Source organism: Macaca thibetana, chromosome 20 (genome assembly GCF_024542745.1).
Source record: "Macaca thibetana thibetana isolate TM-01 chromosome 20, ASM2454274v1, whole genome shotgun sequence".
Classification (NCBI taxonomy): Eukaryota; Metazoa; Chordata; class Mammalia; order Primates; family Cercopithecidae; genus Macaca; species Macaca thibetana.
This window is the reverse complement of record NC_065597.1, coordinates 74,082,375-74,108,826: the sequence shown is the minus strand read 5'-3', so window position 1 is coordinate 74,108,826 and position 26,452 is coordinate 74,082,375. Positions and strand designations below refer to the sequence as shown.

At 51.8% G+C, this 26,452-nt stretch overlaps 3 protein-coding genes across 12 annotated transcripts in view; 2 read left to right on the top strand and 1 right to left on the bottom strand.

Moving 5' to 3' along the window:
- The window catches only part of IFT140 (intraflagellar transport 140), a 107,375-nt gene extending 90,391 nt beyond the window's left edge, over positions 1-16,984 (bottom strand). For both annotated transcript variants that reach the window (XM_050774167.1, XM_050774168.1), the window contains exons 1-6: positions 16,886-16,984; positions 15,920-16,109; positions 12,301-12,478; positions 8,480-8,701; positions 438-559; positions 145-287 (exon numbers count right to left, since the gene is read on the bottom strand). In XM_050774167.1, coding sequence (XP_050630124.1) covers positions 145-287; positions 438-559; positions 8,480-8,701; positions 12,301-12,447 — 634 coding nt within the window. In that variant the 5' untranslated portion in view covers positions 12,448-12,478; positions 15,920-16,109; positions 16,886-16,984. The remainder of the gene's footprint in view (positions 1-144; positions 288-437; positions 560-8,479; positions 8,702-12,300; positions 12,479-15,919; positions 16,110-16,885) is intronic.
- The window catches only part of JPT2 (Jupiter microtubule associated homolog 2), a 179,718-nt gene that overhangs the window by 74,211 nt on the left and 79,055 nt on the right, over positions 1-26,452 (top strand). The gene's annotated exons all lie outside the window — the stretch shown is intronic.
- The window catches only part of CRAMP1 (cramped chromatin regulator homolog 1), a 65,890-nt gene continuing 56,957 nt past the window's right edge, over positions 17,520-26,452 (top strand). For 7 of the 9 annotated variants that reach the window (XM_050774196.1, XM_050774195.1, XM_050774194.1 and 4 more), the window contains exons 1-2: positions 19,100-19,168; positions 19,570-19,916. In XM_050774196.1, coding sequence (XP_050630153.1) covers positions 19,149-19,168; positions 19,570-19,916 — 367 coding nt within the window. In that variant the 5' untranslated portion in view covers positions 19,100-19,148. The other 2 variants (XM_050774193.1, XM_050774197.1) reach the window with 2 other exon arrangements.

The window sequence follows — 26,452 nt, the reverse complement described above, 5'->3', positions numbered from 1 at the left end:
CGCCTAGCACACATCATCCTTCTGTGCAGCCTGCAGCTATGACCATTACTGTTCTATGCAGAAACACCGTCTGTGAGTTTAAAATCCCTATCAGATACCCCTAAAACACTAGGACCCCGGAGAATCACAACCAAACTTCCTCACCATCCATCAGACTGACAAAGAATGACAGCCCCTCCTGAGACCCCATCTTCAGCAAACTTCCAGAGCTGCTCTTCTTCCAGTTAAACATGTCCAGGGCTTTCTCATCACCGCTCACAGCTGCCTTCGCCAACTGAACCAGGTCCCTGAAAGCAAACATGACACGAAGTCAAGATTCTTCCGCCTCTCCTACAGCGACTCAGGGCTGGGGTCCCTCCTGGGTCAGGAGCAGCCCGCTTCCCGCTTCCCCCTGATGTATACACACGCACGGGTCACGGTGCAAGCCCCACACTTACTCGCCAGGAGGGGGGAGCCGGAAGATGCAGTGCGTGAGGGGTTTCCCATACTCGTGTTTCAGCAGGGGTGTCCCTTGCACTCGGCCCCTTTGGTCCAACCTCCACAAGAGCAAGACACCAAGCTGGAAAGACCCAACACCACGTGGTAGGACAGGTGTCCTGACAGAATGACTGGTGGGAGGCAAATGTTAAACTGTGCAACAGGATGCATATTTCTTTTTAAAAAAATTACAAAACTACTGTGTATATACCATAAAAATTTCAAACTATTCAAGTCTTTAAACAAAGAACTGGAAACTCCTATAGAATATCTCCACATCTTCATGCCTAGAGATAGCAACTGCTATATATTCAAGTTTTTAAAATAAACTTTTTTTTTTTTTTTTTTGAGACTGAGTCTCACTTTGTCACCCAGGCTGGAGTGCAGTGGTGCGGTCTTAGCTCACTGCAACCTCTGCCTCCTGGGTTCAAGCAATTCTCCTGCCTCAGCCTCCTGAGTAGCTGGGACTAAAGGTGCCTGCCACCACACCTGGCTAATTTTTGTATTTTTTTGTAGAGACAGGGTATCACCATGTTGGCCAGGCTGGGACACCATGTGACATCTGGCTGCCGTGTCTCCTCGGGCTCCTCTGGGCTATGACAGCGTCTCAGGCTCTTTGTCTTAAGGCACTGGACAGTTTGAGACCTGCTGGCCTGGTATATCATGGGATGCCCCTCCACTGGGATTGTTGATAGTTTTCCTCATAGTTGACTGGGGTGGAGGGTTTGGGGAGGAGGAGCACAAAGCTGAGGCGCCTTCTCTGCATGCTGCATCCCCATGACTTGTCACTGCCGGCATTGACCTTGACCACCTGGTGGAGGTTGTACTTGTGGGGTCTCTCAACTGTGAAGCAGCTCTTCCCTGGCTCCGCCTCCATCCTGTACTGTTCAGAAAGAAGTCACTCTCTGCAACGCACACTTGAGGGCTGGGAGTTACACTCCACCCTCGGGGTGTAGCATCCATGGAAACCACCTGGGCTTCTTCAGCACGAGAGATTTGCCTCTTCCCCACCATTAACTCATTCGTTCAATCCTGTGTTGCATCAGGGTGGACACATGGGTATTTACTTTCCACGCTGGGTTACCATCCAAGGCTGCCTCGTATATTCTGCTGCTCACAACGTGCCAGCTTTAAGCTCTCTAGTTGGCCTCCGCGTCACTTTGATGTGCCCCCATCACGTGGGTTTGGTGAGCACTTCCTTTCTGGTGCCCTAAGATTACCTAGGCTCATTTTTCAATTTTTTTTTTCTTTTTTGAGACAGGGTCTCACTCTGTCACCCTGGCTGAAATGGAGTGGTGCAGTCACTCCATCCTGAAGCCCCCCGCCTTCCAGGGCTCCAGTGAGCGCCTCCCACCTCAGCCTCCCAAGTAGCTGGGAATAGAGATGCTCACCACCACAGCCAGCTAATTTTTGTATTTTCTGAACAGATGGGGTCTTACTATGTTGCCCAGGCTGGTACCAAACTCCAGGGCTCAAGCAATTTTCCCACCTCTGCCTTCCAAAGTGCTAGGATTACAGGTGTGAGCCACAGCACCTGGCCTAGGCTCATTTTTCTGTTCCAGCCCTGGAATCAGCCATTTCTCCAAGGAGCCGTGGTTGTTTACTGGAGAATGTGGTCAGAAGTGAAGTCCTCGTGCCGTGTACACTGCACACTCAATTTAAAATCATTACAGTCGCAAATGCGCGATACAGACAAGTGCGAGTGAAGATCTGGGAAGGGGAAGATGGCTCCATGGGGACAGCTGGCGGGGCCTCCCAGGACTGGGGGATGCAGTTAGGTGGTGCCCAAGGGCAGCATCTCAATCTGAGTCCATGTACATGGCTCTTCTGCTCTGATGCCAAGGACTCCCCAGGGGACGCTTCCTGGCCCAAAACTGGGGGACACTTTAGCCCACAATACGCTCTTCTTCCCACCACCCTTTCAGGCAGCACTGACTCCAATCTCCCCAAATGCTGGATAACATGGTTTTTATTGTACACAGGAAGAGGATTTTCACATAATGTCAGATTTAAAGGAAACTTACAGACTGGGCTCGGTGGCTCACGCCTGTCATCCCAATACTTTGGGAGGCCAAGACCAGCAGATCATGAGGTCAGGATTTCAAGACCAGCCTGGCCAGCATGGTGAAACCTCATCCCTACTAAAAACACAAAATTAGCCGGGCATGTTGGTGTGTGCCTGTAGTCCCAGCTACTCGGGAGGCTGAGGCAGGAGAATCACTTGAACCCAGGAGGAGGAGGTTGCAGTGAGCTGATATTGCACCACTGCACTCCAGCCTGGGCGACAGAGTGAGACTCCGTCTCAGGAAAAAAAAAGGAAACCTACACAAGAAACCTCTAAGAAAGGTTTTGCAAGATCTAAAATAGCATGTGGCATATAAGTACACGTCATAGAAACAGTGTATATTATATGATTCTTGAATAACAGCTTGATGAAGACAAGAATAAAAACACGATTGGTAGGCCAGGCACAATGGCTCATGCCTGTAATCCCAGAACTTTGGGACACCGAGCCAAGCAGATCACTTGAGGTCAGGAGTCTGAGGCCAGCCTGGCCAACATGGCGAAATCCTGTCACTACTAAAAATTCAAATATTAGCCGGGCGTGATGGCACACGCCTGTAATCCCAGCTACTTGGGAGGCTGAGGCACAAGAATCGCTTGAACCCAAGAGGCAGAGTTTGCAGTGAGCTGAGATCCCACCATTGCACTCCAGCCTGGGTGACAGTGCTTAAAAAAACAAACAAACAAAAAACCCACTATTGGTGTTTTTGTGTTTAGTAAATTTTTAAAAAATATTTTTAAAATAATGCTTGCATATTGAGAAAAAGCCCCACTTAACGATAGAAATGAAAATGAATGATCCCCCATCCCCCTCCCAGCCTCCTCCCTGGAGCTGAGGACTGCAGTGGCTCCCGTGTCTGCAAAGCATTTTATGTATACCACATCTTCAGGGGCATTCATTCCTGTGCCCTTCACGTGTCATCTGCTAGTTTTTTGTTTTGTTTTTTTGCACAAGTGACTTTAGAGATCTTTATTAGCACACACAAGCTTCTAGCTGACCACTTAACCAGCATTCTGAACCTCATCAGACAGGCTGATGTCCATGTTTCTAGGCTGCCACCTGGAATGTCCATGTTTCTAGGCTGCTGCTCTGGGGGAAGAGGTTATTGGACGCAAATGTTTAGAGCGCCTGCACCCAAAAGCAGAGATCTTTGCTCAGGTTGATGAAAGTAAACCTTCTGTCTGAGAGAGGGACGGGTGTCTACTATCAAGAGCTCAACTTCCACCAACTCAGGGGAAGGGAAGTCATAGGACACAATGAATCAAATATTCCTGATCCTTAGGTTTCTGCCCAACGATCCTGGAATATGAGCATGAAGTACAAGATGTAGAACCGAGCCTGAGGCACCTCTACCTCCTCGCTGCACCCTCTGCTCCTCACCCCTGACTCTAGCATTGAGCTGCCCTGGGGTCCAGCCTTGGGTCTTCTCCGCCTTCATTTTTTGCACCTCTCACCACTCTTGAGGGGCGTCTCTCCACCATCTGTGAATTCTACATTATTTCACACAGTATAATTTTATACAGTCAGACCCTAAAGAAAAGCTACCCCAAAGGTGAGAAACCAGCTTCTCCTTGTGAAGAGCCAGAGTTAAGTAGACTAAGGGACTAACGGGAAAGTGACGTGCGTGGATGAGCGTCTTGGGGGCGCATCATGGTATCAAAGCATGAGTTAAAGTGCTGGTTCTGCAGCGGCACGTCACTGGTAAGACGCTTTGCTAAAGGCTGGCTGGCCCCACATCAGGGTGTGAATCAGGTGAGGGTTTACTTGACCCTCAGACTTGGCTTCGCAGGAGCTCCCGAGAAAGCATGAGTGGCCTGGCCCCTTTAACATGCTCTTCTCTTCTCTACTGATGGGACTTCTGAGGACGCTTAGTGGGATATCCCTTTCTAGGGATCGCCCGCCTCCCTGGTTACTGCTGATTGGTGCACTGTGGGCACTTGGCCCGAGCTGGACTTTGGGGCCCCTCCCTGAGTCTGGACTTGGGACAGGGAGCAGGAGCAGGCCGTCCTAACCTGGCCGTGTTCTCCTGGGAGACTGTGGGATACCCCAGTGGCCTCAGGTTAAGTGCACTTCTAACTTCAGCTGGTCTGGGCTGATTCCACTGGTAACCACAACAGGGTTTCTGTTGGAAGAGCGAAGGGGAAGCCCCTTGTATCACGTCTGGGGAAGAGATGTCCCTGCGGTGTGGAGTTCCGAGTGTTGTTCCCTCGTTATTACTTCTCTTCCTGCTTGAACTCATTATTAAATTAATTCCAGCACAATCTTAGATTTTCTTAGAAGGATTAGGCATTTCTGCTCTTAAATATTCTGACTCACAAGACTTGATCAACTGATACCTGGGTTTCATTTTATGCCCGGATGATCTATTTTGCTAGCTGTTTCTATCTCTTTTTTTTTTTTTTTTTTTTTTTTTTATAAGAGATGGGGTCTTGCTATGTTGCTCAGGCTAGACTCAAACTCCTGGGCTCAAGTGATCCTCTTGGCTCGGCCTCCCAGGTAGCTGGGACTACAGGTGCATATTACCATGCCTGGCTTAGTTGTTTAATACAGTCAAGCTGAGAATTACAAAAGTCAATGATCCTGAGTTATTTTATACTAATGTGGGGTTGGCAGACGATTCCACTGCAGGAAGTAGGAAAGATCACCAAGGAAGTAGAAATCTGGGGACAGGCCAATGTCATTACGTGGGAATTGAACAGAAAAATGGAAGAGTCATCCAGAAAAAGGGAACAACCTGATAGAAAAATCGGCAAATATGGCCGGGCGCGGTGGCTCAAGCCTGTAATCCCAGCACTTTGGGAGGCCGAGGCAGGCGGATCACGAGGTCAGGAGACAGAGACCATCCTGGCTAACACAGTGAAACCCTGTCTCTACTAAAAATACAAAAAACTAGCCGGGCGAGGTGGCAGGCGCCTGTAGTCCCAGCTACTCAGGAGGCTGAGGCAGGAGAATGGCGTAAACCCGGGAGGCGGAGCTTGCAGTGAGCTGAGATCTGGCCACTGCATTCCAGCTCTGGGCGACAGAGCGAGACTCCATCTCAAAAAAAAAAAAAAAAAAAGAAAAAGAAAAAGAAAAATCGGCAAATAATATGACCAGAAATAGAAATACAAATGGCTCCTATAAATGATATTCATCCTTGATAGCAAGAGAAACATAAATGAGAATTCTAAGAAACACTTAGACCCCCCAGGGAACTGTTCTGGATGAAAACACTCCGAGATACGACTTTTCTAAGCAGTTCTGCTACTCAGACGCAACTCTCTAGGGAGAGGCTGGTGTGCACTATGAACTGGTCCAGGCCCCGAGGACAGTGGTTTGGGCATCTGCTAAGCCACAGGGCATGCCCTGGACCCATCTGCACCCCCTTCTCAGTGTTTTTCTAAATGTACACATGTGCGAAATGGCAAAAGCACCAGGTTACTCACTGCTCCATTGTCTACCCTCTTCTCGGTGGTTTTCTAAATGTACACATGTGCGAAATGGCAAAAGCATCAGGTTACTCACTGCACCATTGTCCACCCCCTTTTTGGTGCTTTCTAAATGTATACATGTGCAAAATGGCAAAAGCACCAGGTTACTCACTGCTCCACTGTCTAATTAGCAAAGATTGAAAACCACCGAAATGTTAATCAATAGGGGCCGGTTCAATAAATTATAACATTCATCTAATGAAGAACCGGCTTAAAGAAAACAAGGAAGGCCGGGCGCGGTGGCTCAAGCCTGTAATCCCAGCACTTTGGGAGGCAGAGACGGGCGGATCACGAGGTCAGGAGATCGAGACCATCCTGACTAACACGGTGAAACCCCGTCTCTACTAAAAAATACAAAAAAAAAACTAGCCGGGCAAGGTGGCGGGCGCCTGTAGTCCCAGCTACTCGGGAGGCTGAGGCAGGAGAATGGCGTGAACCCGGGAGGCGGAGCTTGCAGTGAGCTGAGATCCGGCCACAGCACTCCAGCCTGGGTGACAGAGCAACACTCCGTCTCAAAAAAAAAAAAAAAAAAAAAAAAAAAAAAACAAGGAAGTTCACTATTTACCCATATGGAAGAATCACCAGGATACGCCGTAAAATGAAAAAAGCAAGAAACATGACAGTGTGCACAGGACGCCACCACTTATGTAAAAAAGAATGAGGAAATCAGAAGACAATGTCCTCTATGCGATATTTCTGCCAAAAATGTTTGAAATGAAAGTATTATGAGGAGACAAACACAGCCAACTTGAGTGACAGTCTATAAAACAACCAGTCTACATCCTCAAAATGTCAATTTCACTAAAGACCAAAAAAAGACAATAAAAAAAAGGGCCGGGCGCAGTGGCTCAAGCCTGTAATCCCAGCACTTTGGGAGGCCTAGACGGGCGGATCACGAGGTCAGGAGATCGAGACCATCCTGGCTAACACGGTGAAACCCCGTCTCTGCTAAAAAATACAATACAAAATAAATAAATAAATAAATAAATAAAAGAAAATAAAAAAAAGAAAGGGAGGAAAAAAGGAAGGAATGCAGGCAGACTAACCAATCGACTGCCCAGGGAATTGTTCTTGATTTAATAAAACTAGCCAGATGTTGTAGCTCACGCCTGTAATCCCAGCACTTTGGGAGGCCGAGGCAGGCAGATCTCTTGACGTCAGGAGCTTGAGACCAGCCTGACCCACATGGTGAAACCCCATCTTTACTAAACATACCAAAAATTAGCTGGGTGTGGTGGTGCACGCCTGTAATCCTAGCTACTGAGAAGGCTGAGGCGGGATAATCGCTTGAACCCAGGAGGTAGAAGTTGCAGTGAGCTGAGTATGTGCCACTGCATTCTAGCCTGGGCAACACAGCAAGACTCCGCCACAAAAAAAAAAAAAAGAGACTAGAGAGAAATAACAGTGAAATACAATGTATGAGCCTTTACTGGATCCTGCTCTAAAGGACATTCCTCGGACAGCTGGAGAAATGTGAATATAAACTGCATCTTGGATGTCAGCACTGTCACTGTTTCATTTCCTAGAGTGTGAGAACTCTACTGTGGCTGTGTAGGGAATGCCCTAGGCCTTAGGAGAGTGACGTCTAAATATGCAGGACTGAAGCATCATATCTGTGATAAACTCACAAATACTCAGGAAAAATACCCATGTAGCAAGAGGGAAAGCAGACCTGGCAGTGGGAATGGCTGGCGAATAGACACAGAGGGTGGATGAGTGTCCTTGCACTGTTCTTTCAATTCCTCCCATAATGTAGAAACTCCAAAATCTCAAGTGAGAGAAAGAATGCATTTGTGTGTGCCTGAAGAAGCAGGAGAGGTGGTAAGAAGCCGTGTGTGCTGGAAGGCAGCAGCCAGGGGACTGAGGAGACAGGACATGGCTCAGTCTTCACTCTGGATGCCTGTTATCCTTTTTGAATCTTGAAACATGTCAATGTGTTACCTGTGGTTAATTAAGTAAACACATTAAAACATTTCTGCCATACATTTGTGATTCAGTTGGCTCTGCACTGTGTCACTCTGCTGTGGGTCTGTCCTGCATGCTGCGCGATGGTGGGCAGCGTCCACCACCCACTGGGGTCCAGCAGAATTCTCCCCCCAAATTGTGACAACAGAAAATGTGACTGGACACTGCCCCATGTCCCCTGGGGGACAGAATCAACCCTGGTTAAGAAGCCCTGAGCTAGACAAACAGGCTTTGGGAAAAGTGACAGAATCTGGGCGCTTATCTCATCTTTACGAATGTGTTTCCTAGCAAAGTTCACTTACAAAGGTGCAGACACACCTTTGCCACAGAGCGGCAAATTATCAAGCCTTCCTTCCAATATAAAACAAAATCTACAATTGCATCTGACAAGATCAACTGAATTTGGCAACAACACGTTTCACATATTTTTATCTTTCATACTCTTGAGCGTGGTCAGAAAAGGCCAAGATCTGAAAACAGCGTCTCACGTGCATTGACTCACCCTGTCCCCAGACAGCAGGCAGTTTCCACTGGGGCTCCAGCTGAGCACGGTGATGTCGGCTGTGTGTGTCGGGGGCATCGTGTGCTGCTCCTTGTCCTGCTTGTTAAACACTGTCACTTCTCCAGTCTCCCAGCCCATAGCCAGCACCAGCCGTGTCGGGTGCCAGCACAGGGAAGCAACTCGGAATGGCCTCTCGACATGTGTATCTGGCACACACTCCCCCTGCATTGGACAAGAGGCAAAATCCCGCAGTTCAGAAAGCGACAGCTACTTTTAAGAACTTCTGTCTAGGCCGGGCGCGGTGGCTCAAGCCTGTAATCCCAGCACTTTGGGAGGCTGAGGCGAGTAGATCACAAAGTCAGGAGTTCGAGACCAGCCGGGCCAATTGGGTGAAACTCTGTCTCCACTAAAAATACAAAAATTAGCCAGGCATGGTAGCTACTTTTTGTATATTTAGCAGACACAGGGTTTCCTCATATTGGCCAGGCTGGTCTCAAACTCCTGACCTCGTGATCTGCCCACCTTGGCCTCCCAAAGTGCTGGGATTACAGGCGTGAGCCACCGCGCCCGGCCATGTGCTGTTTTCTAAAATTGTCTAAAGCAGCAGCTTTGGGGAAGATATGAGTGTTTTCAGAGATTAACTTGGTTTGCCCCCAGTTGTTCCATTGGGCTTAGGAGCCATCTTCTGTGATCTCTTCATTGTCCGATAGATCGTTATTTTGAAATCCTGAAGTTTTCCTTGTGCCAACTGGAAGCACAGAAATATGCTGCTAACTAGTTTTACAATAGTATGCTTCAGATCTTCTAAATTAAACAATTTTATCTAAAATTGCTATAACTTTGGAATTTAATAATATTTATTTAAAAAAAAAATCCCATTTACAATACATGTTATAGGCTCCTGCAAGGGAGAATCTACCCAAAAACATGGGCAAAACTGGGGTTGGTGCTGGGGCTGGACTAAGCCCTAAACGTGCCACAGCCTTCACATAGCTGCCGGTGTACGGAGGAGCCTGCCAGCAACAAGGAAGCTGCAGACCAGCGCTGCACCGGGCCACAAGGGCATGTGTGTGTGGGGGGCAGTTCCTGAGGAAGAGGCCGCTTAGCCACTTTCACCTGAAGGATTAATGCATTAATTACGCAAATGGACGAAGGAGTGCCTTCTATGCAGGGGGCACAGCACGTGCAGGGCTGGAAGGCCGAGGAAGGCCGTGGAAGGCTGTGTCGGCATCAAGGAAGGTGAGCCTGATGTGACAGATGGCAGAGTGCTGAGGGCCACATCAGGGACTCCATGTTCACCCAAAGAGCAGTGCGGGGCAGGTGAGGCGGAAGCAGGGAGTGATTCCATCTGTGATGCCAGGACAGGCCAGGCCTGGCTGCCATGTGGAGTACAGTAGAGGAGGCCTGTGAGGGCACAGCTGCAGCAGTAGGAAGTTGTACTGGTGTCCAGGAGAGGGGGATGGGAGCCTGGAGGAGGGAAGGGTGATTGGAAGGGCAAGAAGCGGCAGACTCGCTAGAGGTTCCGGGGGAGAAACTGGGAGGATCTAGTGACGGGTTACAAGGTAGGGGAGTGGGAGATGTCAACAGTCACACCCAGGTCCCTGTTCTAGAAACCAGGATAAAGGAGGTGCCTTTCATTGAGATAGGAGGTACCCATTTCAGTGAGCAAGAGATATGAGGCAGGGGAGGGGTGGGGGACAATTTCAGTTCAGTCTTGTGTAGTCTGAGATCTCCTTGAAACATCCTAGAGATGTCAGGGAGGCAGCTGGGTCTCTAAGCTTACTGCTCAGAGGGAACTCCGAGGCAGGAGATGTGTGACTGCAAGCCACTGAGGATGCTCAGACCACAGGAGGAAGAAACAGAGAGAAGCCTTGACCAACAGAGAGGAAGGCCATGGTGTTCACAGGCTGGAAATGGAGGAAGAGCTGGCAAAGCCATGGAGGTCGGGCAGGGAACACCCCATCCCTGCGCTCTCAGGCATGTTTCCTAGAGGACTTCACGGGAATGTGGTACAGACAAGGACCCTGAAACACTCAGGCGGTGACACCGAGAAGCAACTGATGACTGTCATTGCTTGGGTGGAGTTGTGGTGGCAACAGGGAGCCTGCAGAAGAGTGAGTGGAGGAGGAAACCTCATTTTCTTTTTTTGAGACGGAGTCTCGCTGTCTCCCAGGCTGGAGTGCAGTGGCTCCACCTCGGCTCACTGCAAGCTCCGCCTCCCGGGTTCACGCCATTCTCCTGCCTCAGCCTCCTGAGTAGTTGGGACTACAGGTGCCCACCACCATGCCCGGCTAATTCTTTGTATTTTCAGTAGAGACGGGGTTTCACCGTGTTAGCCAGGATGGTCTCGATCTCCTGACCGCGTGATCCGCCCACCTCAGCCTCCCAAAGTGCTGGGATTACAGGCATGAGCCACCGCCCCCGGCACTTCATTTTCTTTGTGGAGTAGGAGGTGCAATGGGCACTGAGAGGGTGGTTATGGAAGTCTGAGGAGTTTGGGGAAAGTTTCTGTTGGGGGTGAACTGTGTCCCCACAAAAATATGTGGAAGTCCTGGTCCTTGTGACGTGGCCTCCTTTGGAAACATGGTCTTTGCAGATATGGGTAAGCTCAGGTGAGGTCATTAGAGCAGGCCCTAGTTACATATGCCAGGTGTCCTTTTAGGAAGAGGAGAAGAGATGCAGACACACAGAAGGGAAGGCCGGATGACACCAGAGGCAGGGCTGGAGCAGTGCATCTGCCCGCCAGGGAGTGCTAGGCTTGCTGGGAACAGCAGGAGCAGGACAGCAGCTTAGGGCAGACTCTCCCCTCAGCCTTCAGAGCCAGCGGGCCCTGCTGACACCTGATTTTGGAGTTCTGGCCTCCAGAGCTGCCAGAGCACCTTTCTGTTGTTTAAAGCCACCCAGTTTGTGGAAACGATTGGAGTTCCAAATGGCCACTGTGGAGCATGAAGGAGGGTGCTGACAGAGGAGGATGCCTCAGCATCCACAAACAGCACTGTGGGGCCATTTCTGGTGGTGACCATGAACTGATAGTGGCTTAATGCTGATGAGCCTTAAGGATTCCTAAACATGTCCCCAAGCCACCAAAATAGCTAGGGTGAAAGAACTGCCCACGTACTAGGGCTTTCATAATACTGGGCTTTGACATCTGTGAAAACTGATGATGTTGTTTTCTTTTTCTTTCTTTTATTTTTGGGGACAGAGTTTCGCTTTTGTTGCCCAGGCTGGAGTGCAACGGTGCGATCTCCGCTCACTGCAACCTCCGCCTCCTGGGTTCAAGCGATTCTCCTGCCTCAGCCTCCCGAGTAGCTGGGATTACAGGCACGCGCCACCACGCTGGGCTAATTTTGTATTTTTAGTAGAGATGGGGTTTCTCCACGTTGGTCAGGCTGGTCTCGAACTCCCAACCTCAAGTCATCCACCCACCTTGGTTTCACAAAGTGCTGGGATTACAGGCGTGAGCTACTGTGCCCGGCCTGATGGATGTTGTTTTCTTCATGAATAACCTAGAGTTCGTTTGAACACACACACACAGGCACACATACACACGCATACACCCCCCGACATACACGCATACAGATGCACACACACACCCATATGCACACACATACACAGATGCACACATAGATATGCACATACACACACCAACACACATACACGCACATAGGGATGCACACATATACACACACATGCACACACATACCCATATGCACACACACGTGTGCACACACTCACAGATACACACACATGAGAACAACAGCAACACAAACAACGTGGGCCCGAAGCTACCACAGTCAGGCTCCTTGCTTCTGAGCACTCACTTGCTCCAGGTAAATATCCACGCTGCCTGTTGAGGTTGTGCTGATGTAAGCAACTGCCAGGAATGGATGGACAGGGTGCCAGCTGATGTGTGAGGGTGACCCCGCTGCATCTGGGGCTTCTATCTGGTGGTCAAAATAGAGGGCCATGACAGAACTCAGGCCTGCTCAGCGCTGAAACCTGCAGGGAAAAAAAATGACCAAGTCCAATCAGTTTTAAATAAAACAAACAAAATGACTATACATGGAATCACAAAAGGGAAGCATCCCAAAGCTACCATTGGAAGACCATCGGCAACTTGAAAATGCCTTGTGGACTGAGCAGACAACCTGATGCGAGGAGATCTCCAACAGGGAGAAATGCAGACGAGAAGTAGTTAGACTCGGAATCACCCAGGCTGTGTGACAGAGACGAATACAACTCATGGCCATCAAAGAAGGAAAGAAAGAAAATGCCTGCAGCCTAGACTACACATGCAATCCTCAGTAACTTTCATTCCAGTCACAATAAGGACAAGTTCTATTTCTGTAGTTGCCTCTTTTTTCCTTTTAGACCAAGTCTCGCTCTGTTACCCAGGCTGGAGTGCAGTGGTGTGATCACGGCTCACTGCAGCCTCAAACTCCTGGGCTCAAGTGATCCTCCCACCTCAGTCTCTCAAGTAGCTGGGACTACAGACATGCACTACCATGGCCAGCTAATTTTTAAATAATTTGTGTAGACACAGAGTTTTACTATGTTGCCCAGGTTGGTCTTGAACTCCTGAGCTCAGGTAATCCTCCTGCCTTGGCCTCTTAAAGTGCTGGGATTATAGCTGCTAGTCACTGCTGCCTTTTAAACAACATTTTCAAACAAAATAAAAGCAAACTGCTCCAGAAGAGAGTATTGGTACAGAAAAAAACCAGTACTTAATTTCCAGTAAAGCATAAAATCAGACTGTCCTCTACCTCTGACTCACAGGTGGTAGAAGACAGAAGGCTTCCTCCATTAGAGAGTCAAGAACGCACAGCTGCAGCAGCTGTGAGAAGTTGAGGTTGATCAGTTACGTGAACTTAGTGAACTAATCGCTCTCATTCTTCCTCTCAGATCTGGAAAAGATATACATATTGTCCCTTTTCAGGAAGGTTAGGGTGATACATGAAGTGACAGTCTGGTTACTCTCACTTTTTTACACCTCAGTCAATTTGGAGAAGTTAACTGGCAGAGAAGAGCATATTTGTAGACATGTTTGCCACCATTTAAAATTATTCAGGATGGGTGCGGTGGCTCATGCCTGTAATCCTAGCAATTTGGGAGGCCGAGGCGGGCAGATTGTGTGAGCTCAGGAGTTCAAGACCAGCCTGAGCAAAATGGAGAACATGCACCGCCGCCCCCGCCGCCGTCTACTAAAAATACAAAAAATTAGCCAGTTGTGGTGGTGCACGCCTGTAATCCCAGCTACTCTGGAGTCTGAGACAGAAGAATCGCTTGAACCTGGGAGGCAGAGATTGCAGTGAGCTGAGATCACCCCACTGCACTCCAGCCTGGCAACAGAACAAGACTCTGTCTCAAAAAATAAATTAAAAAAAAAAAAGAAACCCAAACAACAAACAAACACACATTCAGATCAAAACCTGGGCAATTTAAAACAGCGAAAGAAACCTTTAAATTAAAAAATATGTATTTTGTTTAGAGACAGGGCTCCCAGGCTGGAGAGCAGTGGTGTGATCATGGCTCACTGTAGCCTTGAACTCCTAGGCTCAAGTGATCCTCCTGCCTCAGTCTCCCAAGTAGCTGGAACTGCCTCTTAAAATGAGTTTTGGCCGGGCGCGGTGACTCACACCTGTAATGCCAGCACTTTGGGAGGCTGAGGTGGGTGGATCACGAGGTCAGAAGATCGAGACCATCCTGGACAACATGGTGAAACCTCGTCTCTACTAAAAAATACAAAAATTAGCTGGGTGTGGTGGTGCCTGCCTATAATCCCACCTACTCAGGAGGCTGAGGCACAAGAATCGCTTGAATCCAGGAGGCAGAGGTTGCAGTGAGCCAAGATCTCACCACTGCACTCCAGCCTGGGCAACAGAGCGAAACTCTGTTTTGGAAAAAAAAAAAAAGAGTTTTAACATGTTGCAGCCAGCCAAGGTTACAAATCCTGGGGTATGGGAAATTAGTATCTAACAAGTTTACTCTGTGAAAATATTTCTCTGAAAAATGAGTGATACGTTAGTACAACACTTTGTACTAACTATGAAGGCAAATGGTCCTAATTACTTTCTTTCCTGCCTGGGGTTTTTCAAGGTTCCCGCCCGGCTTTGGGTAAGGGAGTTCTCAGGGCTTGATGGCTTTGCCTTTGTCCTGTGCTTCTTGCCCAGTGTCCCCACACAACGCTGGGCTTCTCCGTGGCTGCACTTAGACTTTACTGTAAATGTGAGTTTAGTTGCTCACACACTGCCCCCCATATTATCTTTCCCAGAGAGCCGGAGGCACCCAGTATTCCCAGCTTCTTAGAACAGTGCCTTGCACAGAACAGGCCCTGCGCGGATGAAGCTGCGTATTAGCAAGGAGAGAGATTCTTCCTGTTGTGTTATTAATATAAGAAACGGGTTGCAGGCCTGACTGAATGAGTTCCATTTTTACACAATGCATTAATATAATTCTTCATAGTTCCTTTCACCTGCATTTTAACAAGTTCCCAAAATGAGTATTATCAGTATAATTTATAAAAGTTGACACAAGGAGGAGAGATGGCTACCAATAAAATAGTTACGTACTTGATGACAATCTGCAATAGCGTTAGCTCGGAAACGAGTACCCTTCCTTTCCTTGAAACAAAGTCCCAGTCTCCGGAACATACAACTGGGAAATGTATCAACTTTGGGGAACCAGAGAAAAACTGTATTTATTCTAACTGATGTACTCCTCTCACTTTTAGGCGTCCAGCGTCTCCAGAGCCTCTACAAGTGCCTCCATTAAACCAGCTTTTGGAAAGAATCTGTTAAGCCCATTCAGCTAAGCGGCACGGGGTCACAGGGCTTTGAGTAGCCTTCCTCCTCTGTGACGCCGAGTAGGGAACCCCTGGACGGGGCTCCACGGTGGACTCTCAGGGGCAGGCACCCGGGACCACCCTACAAAGCCTCGCTCTCCAGGCCACAATGCAGAGCCTCCGGTCTGCGCAGGGTCCTCGTTGCATACCAGCGGACGGTATCGAGAAGCCATGCGCTGGCGGTTTGATGCAACGCGACCCTCAGAACCGACCCAGCGTGTGACCAAGCATAGAATGTTTTTTTTTTTGCTCCTCTCGTTAGTCCCGCTTCATCTGGGGTGTGTGATGGCGCCGCCCACCTCCCCACCCCGCCCATTCCAAAGGGACTCTCCCAGCGACCGGAATCAGCCGCGATTCGAGGCCGTGCGGGGGCGACAGCCATCATCCTACGGGCGACCTGGACCCCGCGCCAAGCCCGCCCCAGCCTCGATGGGACCCTCGAAGGGACTCGCGAGGGGCCGCGGGGACTCGGCGGCGACGGGATCGTGGGAGGAGACAGGAGGGTCCCGACGCCCGCCACCGGTCAGATCCTCGGCCCCAAACCCCTGCCTGGCTCCTAAGGACCTGGGTCGGCCGCCCTAGCCCTTAAGGCCACTCACCTCCGCCAGGCCGCTGAGCCGCCGCGCGTTGCCGGGACAACGGCGCGCCAGGAACGCGGAAATAGCCGAAGGTGAGCGAGGCGGCCCCGAGGACGCCCGAAGCGCCCCGAGCGGCCGGAAAGAGCCGAAGGCGATCGGGCACGCACGTGCGGCTCCGAGGTCTGAGCGCCGGGGGCCGGGTTATTCCGTTCTGCAAGAGAGAAGCCGGACGAGCTTTTTTTAGGAGAGACGGCGGCGCAGGGCCGGCGTCCGGGTCCCCATCGTATTGAGGGCGCGCTGTCACAGCCCCAATCGACCGCGGCATCCTCCCCTCCTGGGCGTGTTCCCCTCCCGTGCATCCCGAGGCGGGGCCTTTCCAGCGCCGGGCGGTCTCAGCCCAGGCCTTCGCTGGGCTCCGCTTTTCTAGTCTGGGAGTGGAGGGCGTGGGTCAGGCGTTTCTGGGAAAGTCGATGCGCTCGGCAGTGTCCTGAGCTGTTGGGTGACTGAGGGCCTGTGTCCATTGCCGGGCCCCGGACTCCACAGAACGGAGCAAGGCAGGGAGCGCCCCCCAGAAAGCAGCTGGCGGCCGGGCGCGGGGCTCGCGCCTGGGCTTCCAGCGCTTGGGAGGCCGGGGCGGGCGGATCGTTGGAGCCCAGGAGTTCGAGACCAGCCTGGGCAACATGGCGAGATTCCGTCTCTAAAAAACTACAAAAATTAGCCTGGTGCGGTGGCGCCTGTAGTCTCAGCTACAGGAGGCTGAGGAAGAAGGATCGCCTGAGCCCCGGGAGGCGGAGCTTGCAGTGAGCCGAGATCGCGCCACTGCACTCCAGCCTGGGCGACAGAGCGAGACTCCGTCTCAAAAAAAGAAAAAGAAAAAAAAAAAAAACACTAGAATTTGAAAAACACCCCTCTGCTTTGTTGCTATGAAGAAAATGACCAAGTGCCCAGCACCGCTCGGCCACGCTAACGTAGCGCAGAAGCACACACCCCACTCAGGAAAGGGTGCGCGAAACTGCCTCGGACGCGCTTCCACACTTCTCCTCAGAACTCAGGTTCGCGCCCGATTCCACACTCGGAGTTACCACGGCGTTTCCTTCTCATGTATCCGTCAACACGGCTGCGGCCAATCACAGCACGGGCCCTGGCCTATTGGCTGCCTGTCCACCAATCCGAAGAGACGCACAGTCCGCAAGGTCGCGAGACTGGCGTCACAACAGTACTCGCGCCGTGGGCTCGCCCCCTACGCCCACCGGGCGAGCGCGCCCGCCCAGACCTAGCCAATGGGGGCGCCGTTTTGCGGAGACGCGCCCTAAGAAACCTTGGGCGTGCTCGCCCCCGCGCTCGTCGCCTCGCCCCGCGCGCCCGCGCGCCCCGGCCCCGCCCCCGCGCGCCGTCCGTGCGGCCCCCACCGGCCGCCGTAGCCGGAACTGCTGCTGAGCGCGGCGGGCCGGCTTTACTAGGCTGAACTGCGGCAGTATCGGCGCCCGCAGCCCCCTCAACTGCGCGCCGGCCCGCGGAAGGGACGTGCCGGGGCTAGCGCCGCTCGGCCAGTCGCTCCCAAGGCGGACGACCAGCCAGGCGTCGCCGCCTCACTGCAGCCGGTGCTCGGGGGCCGGGGCTGCCCGGCCCGGCTGGTTCTGCGGGCACCCGGGGAGGCCCCGGGAAGCCAGGCTGCCGCCCGGCGTTGATGAAAAAGGTGACCAAAGCTGGGCGCTGGGGCTGTCATGGCGAGGCCGGGCCAGGGGGTCCTGTGGGGCGGCGCGGGAGAGCGCGGGGGAGGCGTCGCTCCCACAGCGCGCGGTACAGCCAGAACCGGCCTCGGGGCGAGGAGGCTTCTGCGTCCCCATCGCGAGACGCGCGCCGGTGCGGAGCGGGACGGGGCTCGAGGAGACTGCGCCTCCGAGAACGGTCCAGTCTGGTTGGAGGTTCTCGCGAAAAGGAGGCCATCCCCGTGCTCGTTGGCCCTTAGGGTAAAATCGGGACGGCGTCGGTCCTTTCGGCGGCGAAGAGCGCGTGCCCGTGCTCGGTCGGCGTCTTGGGAGTGGAGCCCGGCGAGCGGGCGAGTTCACTCCGGGGGCCGAGTTGGTTTTGCCTGGGTCGCGCGTGGCCTGCGGGCGGACAGACCCCTGGGCAGCGGGGTTCTCTGGAGCCCGAGAAGAGGTCTTTGGGGGTTTGGGCTTCTTGAGTAGAAAGGGGTGGGCTGAGGAGGAAGAGTGGGAAGTTCTCTGCCACCAAGTGCCTTCAGTTGGGGTGTTTGTCGTGGGTGGTTTTGTTCTTTGGCAGAGTTTTTACAAACTAGCGTGAACTCAAGGGATTCGCTAGACCAATTCCCACAGGAGAAAACGGCCACGGATCCTTGCGTGATCTGCACCTCAGGGTGGGGGCATCAGTGCGACTTTGAAGCCATTTCCCCATCTCTGGGAAAGAGAGGTCCTCGCCCGCGTCCCTGTATTTCGTGGTTAGTGTTGGTGCCTCGATCGTGTGTTCCTTGGAAGTGGAAATGCCCCCGTTCTCATCAGCTGTGTTGAACGCAGGGTCAGTATCTGCTGAGGAATCTTCAGCCTTTTTGCTTCCTCACACGTGCCCGTCCCGGACTGTTTCTGGGCTGAAGCGGTTGGTGTGTACCTGATTCCCTGAGTTTATTTTTGAATGGCTCCGCTTTCTGGGCTGCAGCATTTTTAGTCACTGCATTTTGTTGTTGACATTTTACAGGGCAGTGGGTAGCAAAGTTAACGTAATAATTTTATTAATTGCTGCCAAGAGTTTTCACACCCATGTCTTCTACCGCTTCTTGCCCTTGGACCCGGACATAACTGGGCTGTCACTTTCCCGGGTGGTTCCAACCTGTTCCATGCAACAGGCTCCTTTGTTGCAAAAGCATTTTTGACTGGTCCATCCTCGCAGCAGCTCCCATCTCCCACCCTGGGAAGAAGATTCCCAGAGACCCGGAGCTGATTATTCTTTACGTGTGTTTTAAAATAAGCAGGCGGGCCGGCGGCATTGGGCCACCATGGAGTTCCCCGTGCGGGCAGGCGAGCCCGCGCTTCTCCCGTCCCAGGGTGGATCCGGCCTCCTCCGCCCTCCTCTAGGGCCAACCCTGGGGACCAGCGCGCGGGGCAGGTGCGCGGGGCCCGGGAGCCCCGCGCCTTTCGGGGGGCGGGGAGGGGGTGGGACGAGGGGCTAGGGCTGGGGCTGCGGTCCGGCCGGCCGAGGCGGCGCAGGGAGCGAGGCCGGCGCTTAGGGCCAGGCCATGAGCCGCGGCCCCGCCGGGTAGGTGACTGCGGGCGGCGCGGCGGCCCGGACCCGCAGCCGTGCCCGGACTCGCGCCCGCTCCGGGGGTCCCATAGCCCCAAGGGCCGGGGCCGGGGCCGGGCAGGGTCCGCCGAGCTGTCGCGCCCTCCCGCCGCCGGCCTGGGCGTCTGGACGCGGGCCTCGGCCAGGGGGCGTCCGGGGAGGCCCGGCAGGGTCCCGGGCCGGTGGGCAGAGCCGGGGGCGGCGGCGTGGGGGCGGCAGGGGCCGCGGCGGGCTCGGGCGGGCTCGGGCGGGCCGGGCCGAGCCGCCGAGAGGGGATTTGGAACAAACAACGGCGGCCATGTTGAGAGCGCGTCGGGGCCGCTAAACTTCCCGGCCTGCGCCCGCCTCACCGGCCGCCTCCCCTCTCCCGGCCGCAGGATGACAGTGAAGTTGGGCGACGGCGGCAGCGGGGAGGACGGGCTCAAGAAGCTGGGCAAGCGGGCGGCCGATGAGGAGTCCCTGGAAGGAGAAGGGGCCGGCGGCGCAGACGCGGCCGAGGAGAGCAGCGGCACAAAGAGGGACGAGAAGACCCCCCGGGCCGGCGCCGACGGCGCCCCCGCGCCCCCCGGCGCGCCGCAGGCGTCTTCCCCGCCGCAAGGCAGCCCCCAGGACCAGCACCACTTCCTCCGGTCCAGCGTGCGGCCGCAGAGCAAGAGGCCCAGGAAGGACCCTCCGAGCGCCCTGGGGAGCGGCAACGCCGGTGGTTCGGGGCCCCGCGGAAAAGGTAGGGCGACCCGTCCCCTTGGGAGACCCCAGCCCCTCTCCGGGGTGTGCCGCGGGGGAGAGGAACCCATCGCCCCAGCCGGGCTCCACCCTAGCTCACCCATCCCGCGGCCTGCACTGAGGCCCTCACTTTGGGTGGCACTTATCGGGCATGTGTCCCCTCTCTCCTTCGAAGAGGCTGCGACTTTCTATATTTAAACTCTTTGAAGAGGCAGTGAATATCCTTTCTTGGGGGGAGTGAAGATATCCCTTAAAGCTGTTTCCTTCCCAAAGGATCACTGATGGTTTTCTATGGTTGTCTGTTTCAAACAGCGGACAATATTTGGGAAAGGGGAAGAGAAAAAAGTACCTGCTGTGTCTCTTTCCCAGACATCAGGCGGTGGCAATGCACCAAAGGAGCAGGCTTTTGAAACTCATTGGGGGAAGATGGGTAAGAAGCGGAGAAAGGATCATTGGGGTCTGACTTGGACTCACTGTCCTCTTCTTCAAGAGCTCCTGGCTTGAAAGTAGGAAGGGCATAGAGATGGGGCCCTTTGAGTTGCAACTGGAGTTTACTTCTGTGCCAAAGAAAGGAAAGAGTGGTGAAAACGATGGACGTGAACAAGCAACAGTTTGTAGTGTTCGCCCTTGTATTCTGAGGTGATGGCGAATGTTGCTACTTAGCTGGGGTCTCTACCAAGATAGTAAGAAAACGACATGTTAGTTTTGTTCTCCATGTGCCAGTACTTCATTGTTGTCTGCTTTTGTTTCTATTTCAGCCTTGTGCTTTTCCTTACACAGGTGAATGGCTCTTTGATTCCTTTTGTTTCCGACCACATGTGCAGCACTTTGTATAAATAGCAAATATAACATCAACTTCCAGTGAGTTTCACGTGAAAAAAAAATCTTTCACTTCCTTCCTTGGGAAATGTTCATTTAAATTCTGAGTGGTCCTGGTAGTTTTGGAAAGGAAATATATTAGGAACTAATGGAGAACCTGCTTTGGAGATGTGTGCCAAGTGTGTTTCATTGAGCCCACTTCTCCTGCCTCATTCTCAACCAAAGAAGGCCGGCCTCTGGAATCATGGCCTTACACATTGGTAAAGAATTCTGACATAAGTATACTTATTTAGAGATGTAAATATAAGGTAACTTAGCACGTTTCAGAATTTAAAACTTGCCTCATATAAATTTATTTTGGTGTGAAAGTTGCTGATCAATTTGGCAAACATGAGTGGCTTTGCTTGTTACTAGTTTTTTATTGCTAGTTACAGGTATGTCTAAGCTCACGTAAGCTCCATGGTTCCTTCAAAGGTTTGTTGTTCGTGGTTCAGAAGCCCTGGACCTCGAGTCCAGCCGGCATTCGTCCCCCATGGCCCGGTCTTCAACCTTGCTCTGCCCCTTCACCCTCTTGGAGATGCTTCTCTGTCGGGTGTGCTCACCTGTGAGACAAGGAACGAGAGCAGCTGCTTCAGCCCCTTGAAGTGCAGCTGCTAAAATGAAATGGCGCGTCGGTGTGAAAGCACTCTCAGACGTGTCCGTGGCTACTAGTATGAATAAGTGAAGTGCTGCTGAGAGTTAGTGATCAGGTAGAGTTTTGGCAGTTGGGATGAGGGGAGGCTTGCTTTTGTTTGTATGGTTGAGAGCGGCTTGCTAAAGTGCAGAACGTTTCCTGAGCTTGGCTCACGCTCAGGTCGCTGGCACTTCTTTCTCTGCTTCTTGTCCCGTTGTGTGGCTTGGAGAAGCGTGGGACTTTTCATTATGTTTTAATATTAATAAAATGCAAATTTATTAGAATTTGTTCTCCTCCTGATATATCCATTATCCCACTTTAGCAAGCAAATAATCTCTTTTTTTTTTTTTTTGAGATGGAGTCTCGCTCTGTGGCCCAGGCTGGAGTACAGAGACGTGATCTCAGCTCACTGCAAGCTCTGCCTCCTAGGTTCATAACATTCTCCTGCCTCAGCCTCCCAAGTAGCCGGGACTACAGGTGCCCACCACCATGCCTGGCCAATTTTTTTTTTTTTTTTTTTGTACTTTTAGTTGAGACGGGGTTTCACGGTGATAGCCAGGATGGTCTCGAGCTCCTGACCTCGTGATCCGCCCGCCTGGGCCTCCCAAAGTGCTGGGATTACGGGCATGAGCCACTGCACCTGGCCACAAGCAAATATATCTTTTTTTTTTTTTGGGGGGGGCAGAGTCTCGCTCTGTTGCCCAGGCTGAAGTGCAGTGGCCGGATCTCAGCTCACTGCAAGTTCCACCTCCCGGGTTTACGCCATTCTCCTCCTGCCTCAGCCTCCCCAGTAGCTTGGACTACAGGGGCCCGCCACCTCGCCCGACTAGTTTTTTGTATTTTTTAGTAGAGACGGGGTTTCACCGTGTTAGCCAGGATGGTCTTGATCTCCTGACTTTGTGATCCGCCGGTCTTGGCTTCCCAAAGTGCTGAGATTACAGGCTTGAGCCACCGCGCCCGGCCGCAAATATATCTTTAAGCAAATAATAAACTAAGCTGTAATGGTGGCTTTTGGGAGAGGAGTAGGAAGTGGGTCTCCTTTGCATCTCAGAACTTCTTGGCCACTGTCTGCCTCGGAGCTTCCCAGGAAGGAAGGCTGCCTGTCCGCTGCTCTCTGCTTTCAGGTTCCTCGGTGCCTTGGGAGGCACTTCACTGCCCAGGACAGCCTCTGACACCAGTCTTTGGAGAGACCTCTGCTCAGTCGTCACTTCCATTACCCGTCAGAAAAGAAGGCCGGGTGGTGGCAGTTGCCACGCAACACTCTTTAGCTCACCTTCAGAGCAATGCTCAGGGGAGAATCCTCTTACATTCTGGAGAAATCTGCATCTGGAGTGGTGAGCATCTGTCAGTGAGGAAACGATCAATACTTCATTTTTCAATTTTTCACTTGGAAATGATGTAACTTCGATTATGCCTAAGGAATACGTAACTCAATCACTGGCAGTTCCTTTGGTTGATGACTTACTGCCCTTGCCAGTTTCAATCTCAGTGGGCCGGAGACTCTCACAGTGAATCTGGAAGGAAGGACTTGTGGAGTAAAGGAAAGTCTTTCCTTGCTTGACTTCCGTGCATGCGAGTGTGTTTTCTTTCTCTGTAAGAAGAGACTGTTTATTGGCTCCAATGCAAAATGCTTTTTTTTCTAGTACAATTTCAAATTTAAATTTTTTTGCATTGATAAAGGGTTGGTAGCTGTGATTTAGTGCCTGTGTGCCAGGCATCTTGCATCTCTGTAATTTTGCTTTTAGATGAGTGCAGAACCTGAAGTAGATTGTTTAAGTCACGTGCTCAACCTAAGCAGAAGGTAAGCTGCAGGCCAGAAATCCCAAAACAGACATTCCTGCAGCTCTGCTACACCACCCACGTGACCCTGGGACGCACGGGAGATTTTGGCTCAGAGCCGCAGAAATCATCTGAAAGACGTCGGTCACATGACAGGGTCCTAATACCTTTCCCTGTTTGGCCAGTTCGTGGTCCGGCTGGCCCTGGGCAAACTGGTCCATCTTTGGGATAAAATAAACACCTGCCTCCGAATTGCTTGAACCCAGGAGGCGGAGGTTGCAGTCAGCCAAGATTGCGCTGTTGCACTCCAGCCTGGGCAGCAAGGGCGAGCCTCCGTCTCAAAATAAATAATAAATAAAAATAAAAATAAACACCTGCCTTAAGCCATAAGGTGTTTAACAGGCACCTGGTGTTTCTGCCATGAAAAATGCATGCAGCTTCAAGATTACAGGACTGCAGGAGGAGGCTGCACAGGCTGGCGGGGTAAGGGGCCTACCTGTGGGGCGAGTAGAAGTCCAGGAATGCTGGTGCTCTGCTGGGGCAGATGGGATGAGAGAACACGGGGTGGGGACACAGAGCCTCTGCTTATTTTAGCCCCCCTCACTCACTCCGAAGAACTGCAGTTCCATCATGGATGGGGAAATGCACCATCTCCAAAATAGGGTAGTGTAGTCTGAAGTGACAGTCATTTGTGTGTAGGAATCGGTAAACAACTGTGCACAATTTGCTCTAATTTATATTTTGTATAATCTGTGTACTGATTGTAGTTTCTAGATATTTCAAAGAGACGTCTTATAAAAGATTGTACTTGTAGTCCCAGCTGCTCAGGAGTATGAGGTGGGGGGATCACCTGAGGCTGCTAGTTGGAGGCTGCAGGGAGCTGTGGACATTGCACTCCAGCCTGGGTGACACAGCAAGACCCTCTTTCAAAACCAAAACAAAACTAAAAAAGATAAAGTAGGTAAGGCAACATTTAAACATGGTTTGAAGGCTGAGCTGCTTTTCAAATACCTATATACTTTTGATATTAAAACTAGTTTCTGTGGTGTCTGTAGTTGTGAAGTTGTCTAATGAAGTAGACCTTTCGATTTTCATTTGTGTGTTTTATTTTGGGTTGTATAAGGATATCGAGGTAACAGGGAGATGCTTCCAGATATCTAAATCAGAAATGTGAAAATTAACATTGTTGTATAAAGTGGTGTGTAGAAGCTCTTTGTCACATTGGTAACAGCAGCGGGGTTTTGTTTTTGTTTTGTTTTTGAGACGGAGTCTCATTCTGTCGCCTGGGCTTGAGTACAGTTGTGCGAGCTCGACTCACTGCAATCTCCGCCTCCCAGGTTCAAGCAATTCTCCTGTCTCAGTCTCCTGAGGAGCTGGGACTGCAGGCGCTCGCTGCTACGCCGGGCTAATTTTTTGTATTTTAGTAGAGACGGGGTTTCACCATGTTGCCCAGGCTGGTCTCGAACTCCTGAGCTCAGGCAATCTGCCCGCCTTGGCCTCCCGGAGTGCTGGGATTTCAGGCGTGAGCCACCGCGCCTGGCACAGCAGCATTTTTAACACTAAAGAACCGCGTTAGAGACGCGGAAAAGATGAGACGTTCCAGGAGTTTGCGGTTTCGTTGGGATATCGTGAAATACTTATAGGATACAATTAGAAATCTTCTGGTGTTTGATGAAGAGGGCATACGCTTTTATAGAAACAGTGGAGTTATTGTTGTGTTTCTCTCAAATATTTGTGGAAGGGGAGAATCTTCAAGGAGACGGTACTGGTCGGAGCTTGCAGGAGGACGCTGAGCTTTGCAGGCATTGAGGGTGGGAGTCCCAGCAGAGAGGGGGACGGTGTGAGTGACTCCCAGGGGGTGTTGTGGAGACCATCAGGTTTCAGGTCAGCTTCAGAACCTGAAAGAGAACATCTCAGAGTCGGGCGACCTTGACCAGGGCTCTTGCAGGCACGCCTGGAGTGTGGACCAGATCTTTAGATTGATGGGATGATGTGAGGTCGGGAGGGGTCCCCGTTTGCTCACTGACTGCCTGTCGTATAGGATGGAGTGAGAGCACTGCGCATGCATGACGATAGGGTGGGTAGGGGAGGCTCAGGACTCATCTGAGATGACACCTTGCCTGCAACTTGGCTTGCTTGAAGGATCCTGCCGTGTGACCTTGGTGGAGATGGTGTCCACAAAGCCTTCAGCCACAACTCCGGCTCCAAGACCGGAGCTGCCAGCACCAGCATCTGATGCAATGCCCTGTGTTAGGAGAGGCACAGAATGCCTCAGGAGACTTGCAGGTGGATGCGTCGGACCTCTGCAGTTTCTGCGCCATCCGTGGCCTCCTGGGAAGGGTCCCTGCGCTCTTATGCTGCAGACGTAGGCCATGAGGACGTGTCCCTGTGCTGGGGTTGGGGCGTGGTCCAGTCTGGAGATGCCCTTCCACGAGCGGTGTCGCCAGTGCCTTTCTAGCTGAGAATGAGTGAAGCATGGGGGAGACGTGTGTGTTCACTGCAGTCCCCTCACCTCCAGACCAGTCACTGACTTCCTCGCAGTTAGTGGGTCTTCCGTCACTCTTGATTTTACTGTTCCTAACCCTCGGAAGGAAGTTCACCAAACCACAGAAAGAGTGCTCCAGGACAGTGAATTGATGTTAGAGACGACGACAGGGTGTCACTGGGCTTTTGCGTCTGACCTCTGACATCCAGAGACAGACATCTTCCAAAGGCCCAGCTCTGGCTGTCTATTAGCTGCGTGCCTTTGGGTAAGTCATTTAATCCTCGCCTTTTCCAGACTGAGGGAGGGACTTTGAGGTCGGTGTCCCCCGCACCACGACCCTGATCCTCCAGCTCTGTGACAGGACAGTGTGTGCTGCTTGGCTTTCAGAGCTGTTCTGACGGCACGACATGGGAAACGCCTGGATTTCGAGTGAGAAGGTTGCTGGGTTCTTGCTGACTACTGACTTTGGGGCTTTTAAAGCCTCAGTTTCCCCGTTTCATTTTTTTTTAAATGACATATTGCTATTAATAACTTGTGAAAGTTTCCCCATTTGTAAGATGGAGATAGCTACACATTGTGAGGACAGGACATTGCGAGGACAGAAGAAACAGGGCATTTGAATGCATTTTAAAGGCGCCATTTAAATGCAGGTTCTGTTACTTCCAGGCCTGCTGGGCACTGAGCAGCTGTGTGGCTTTGTGGGTGACCTACTCAGCCCGTGCTTCAGCTTCCCCAGTTGAAAGATATGGATAATTGTTCTTAAGGTGATATGAAGGGGTAC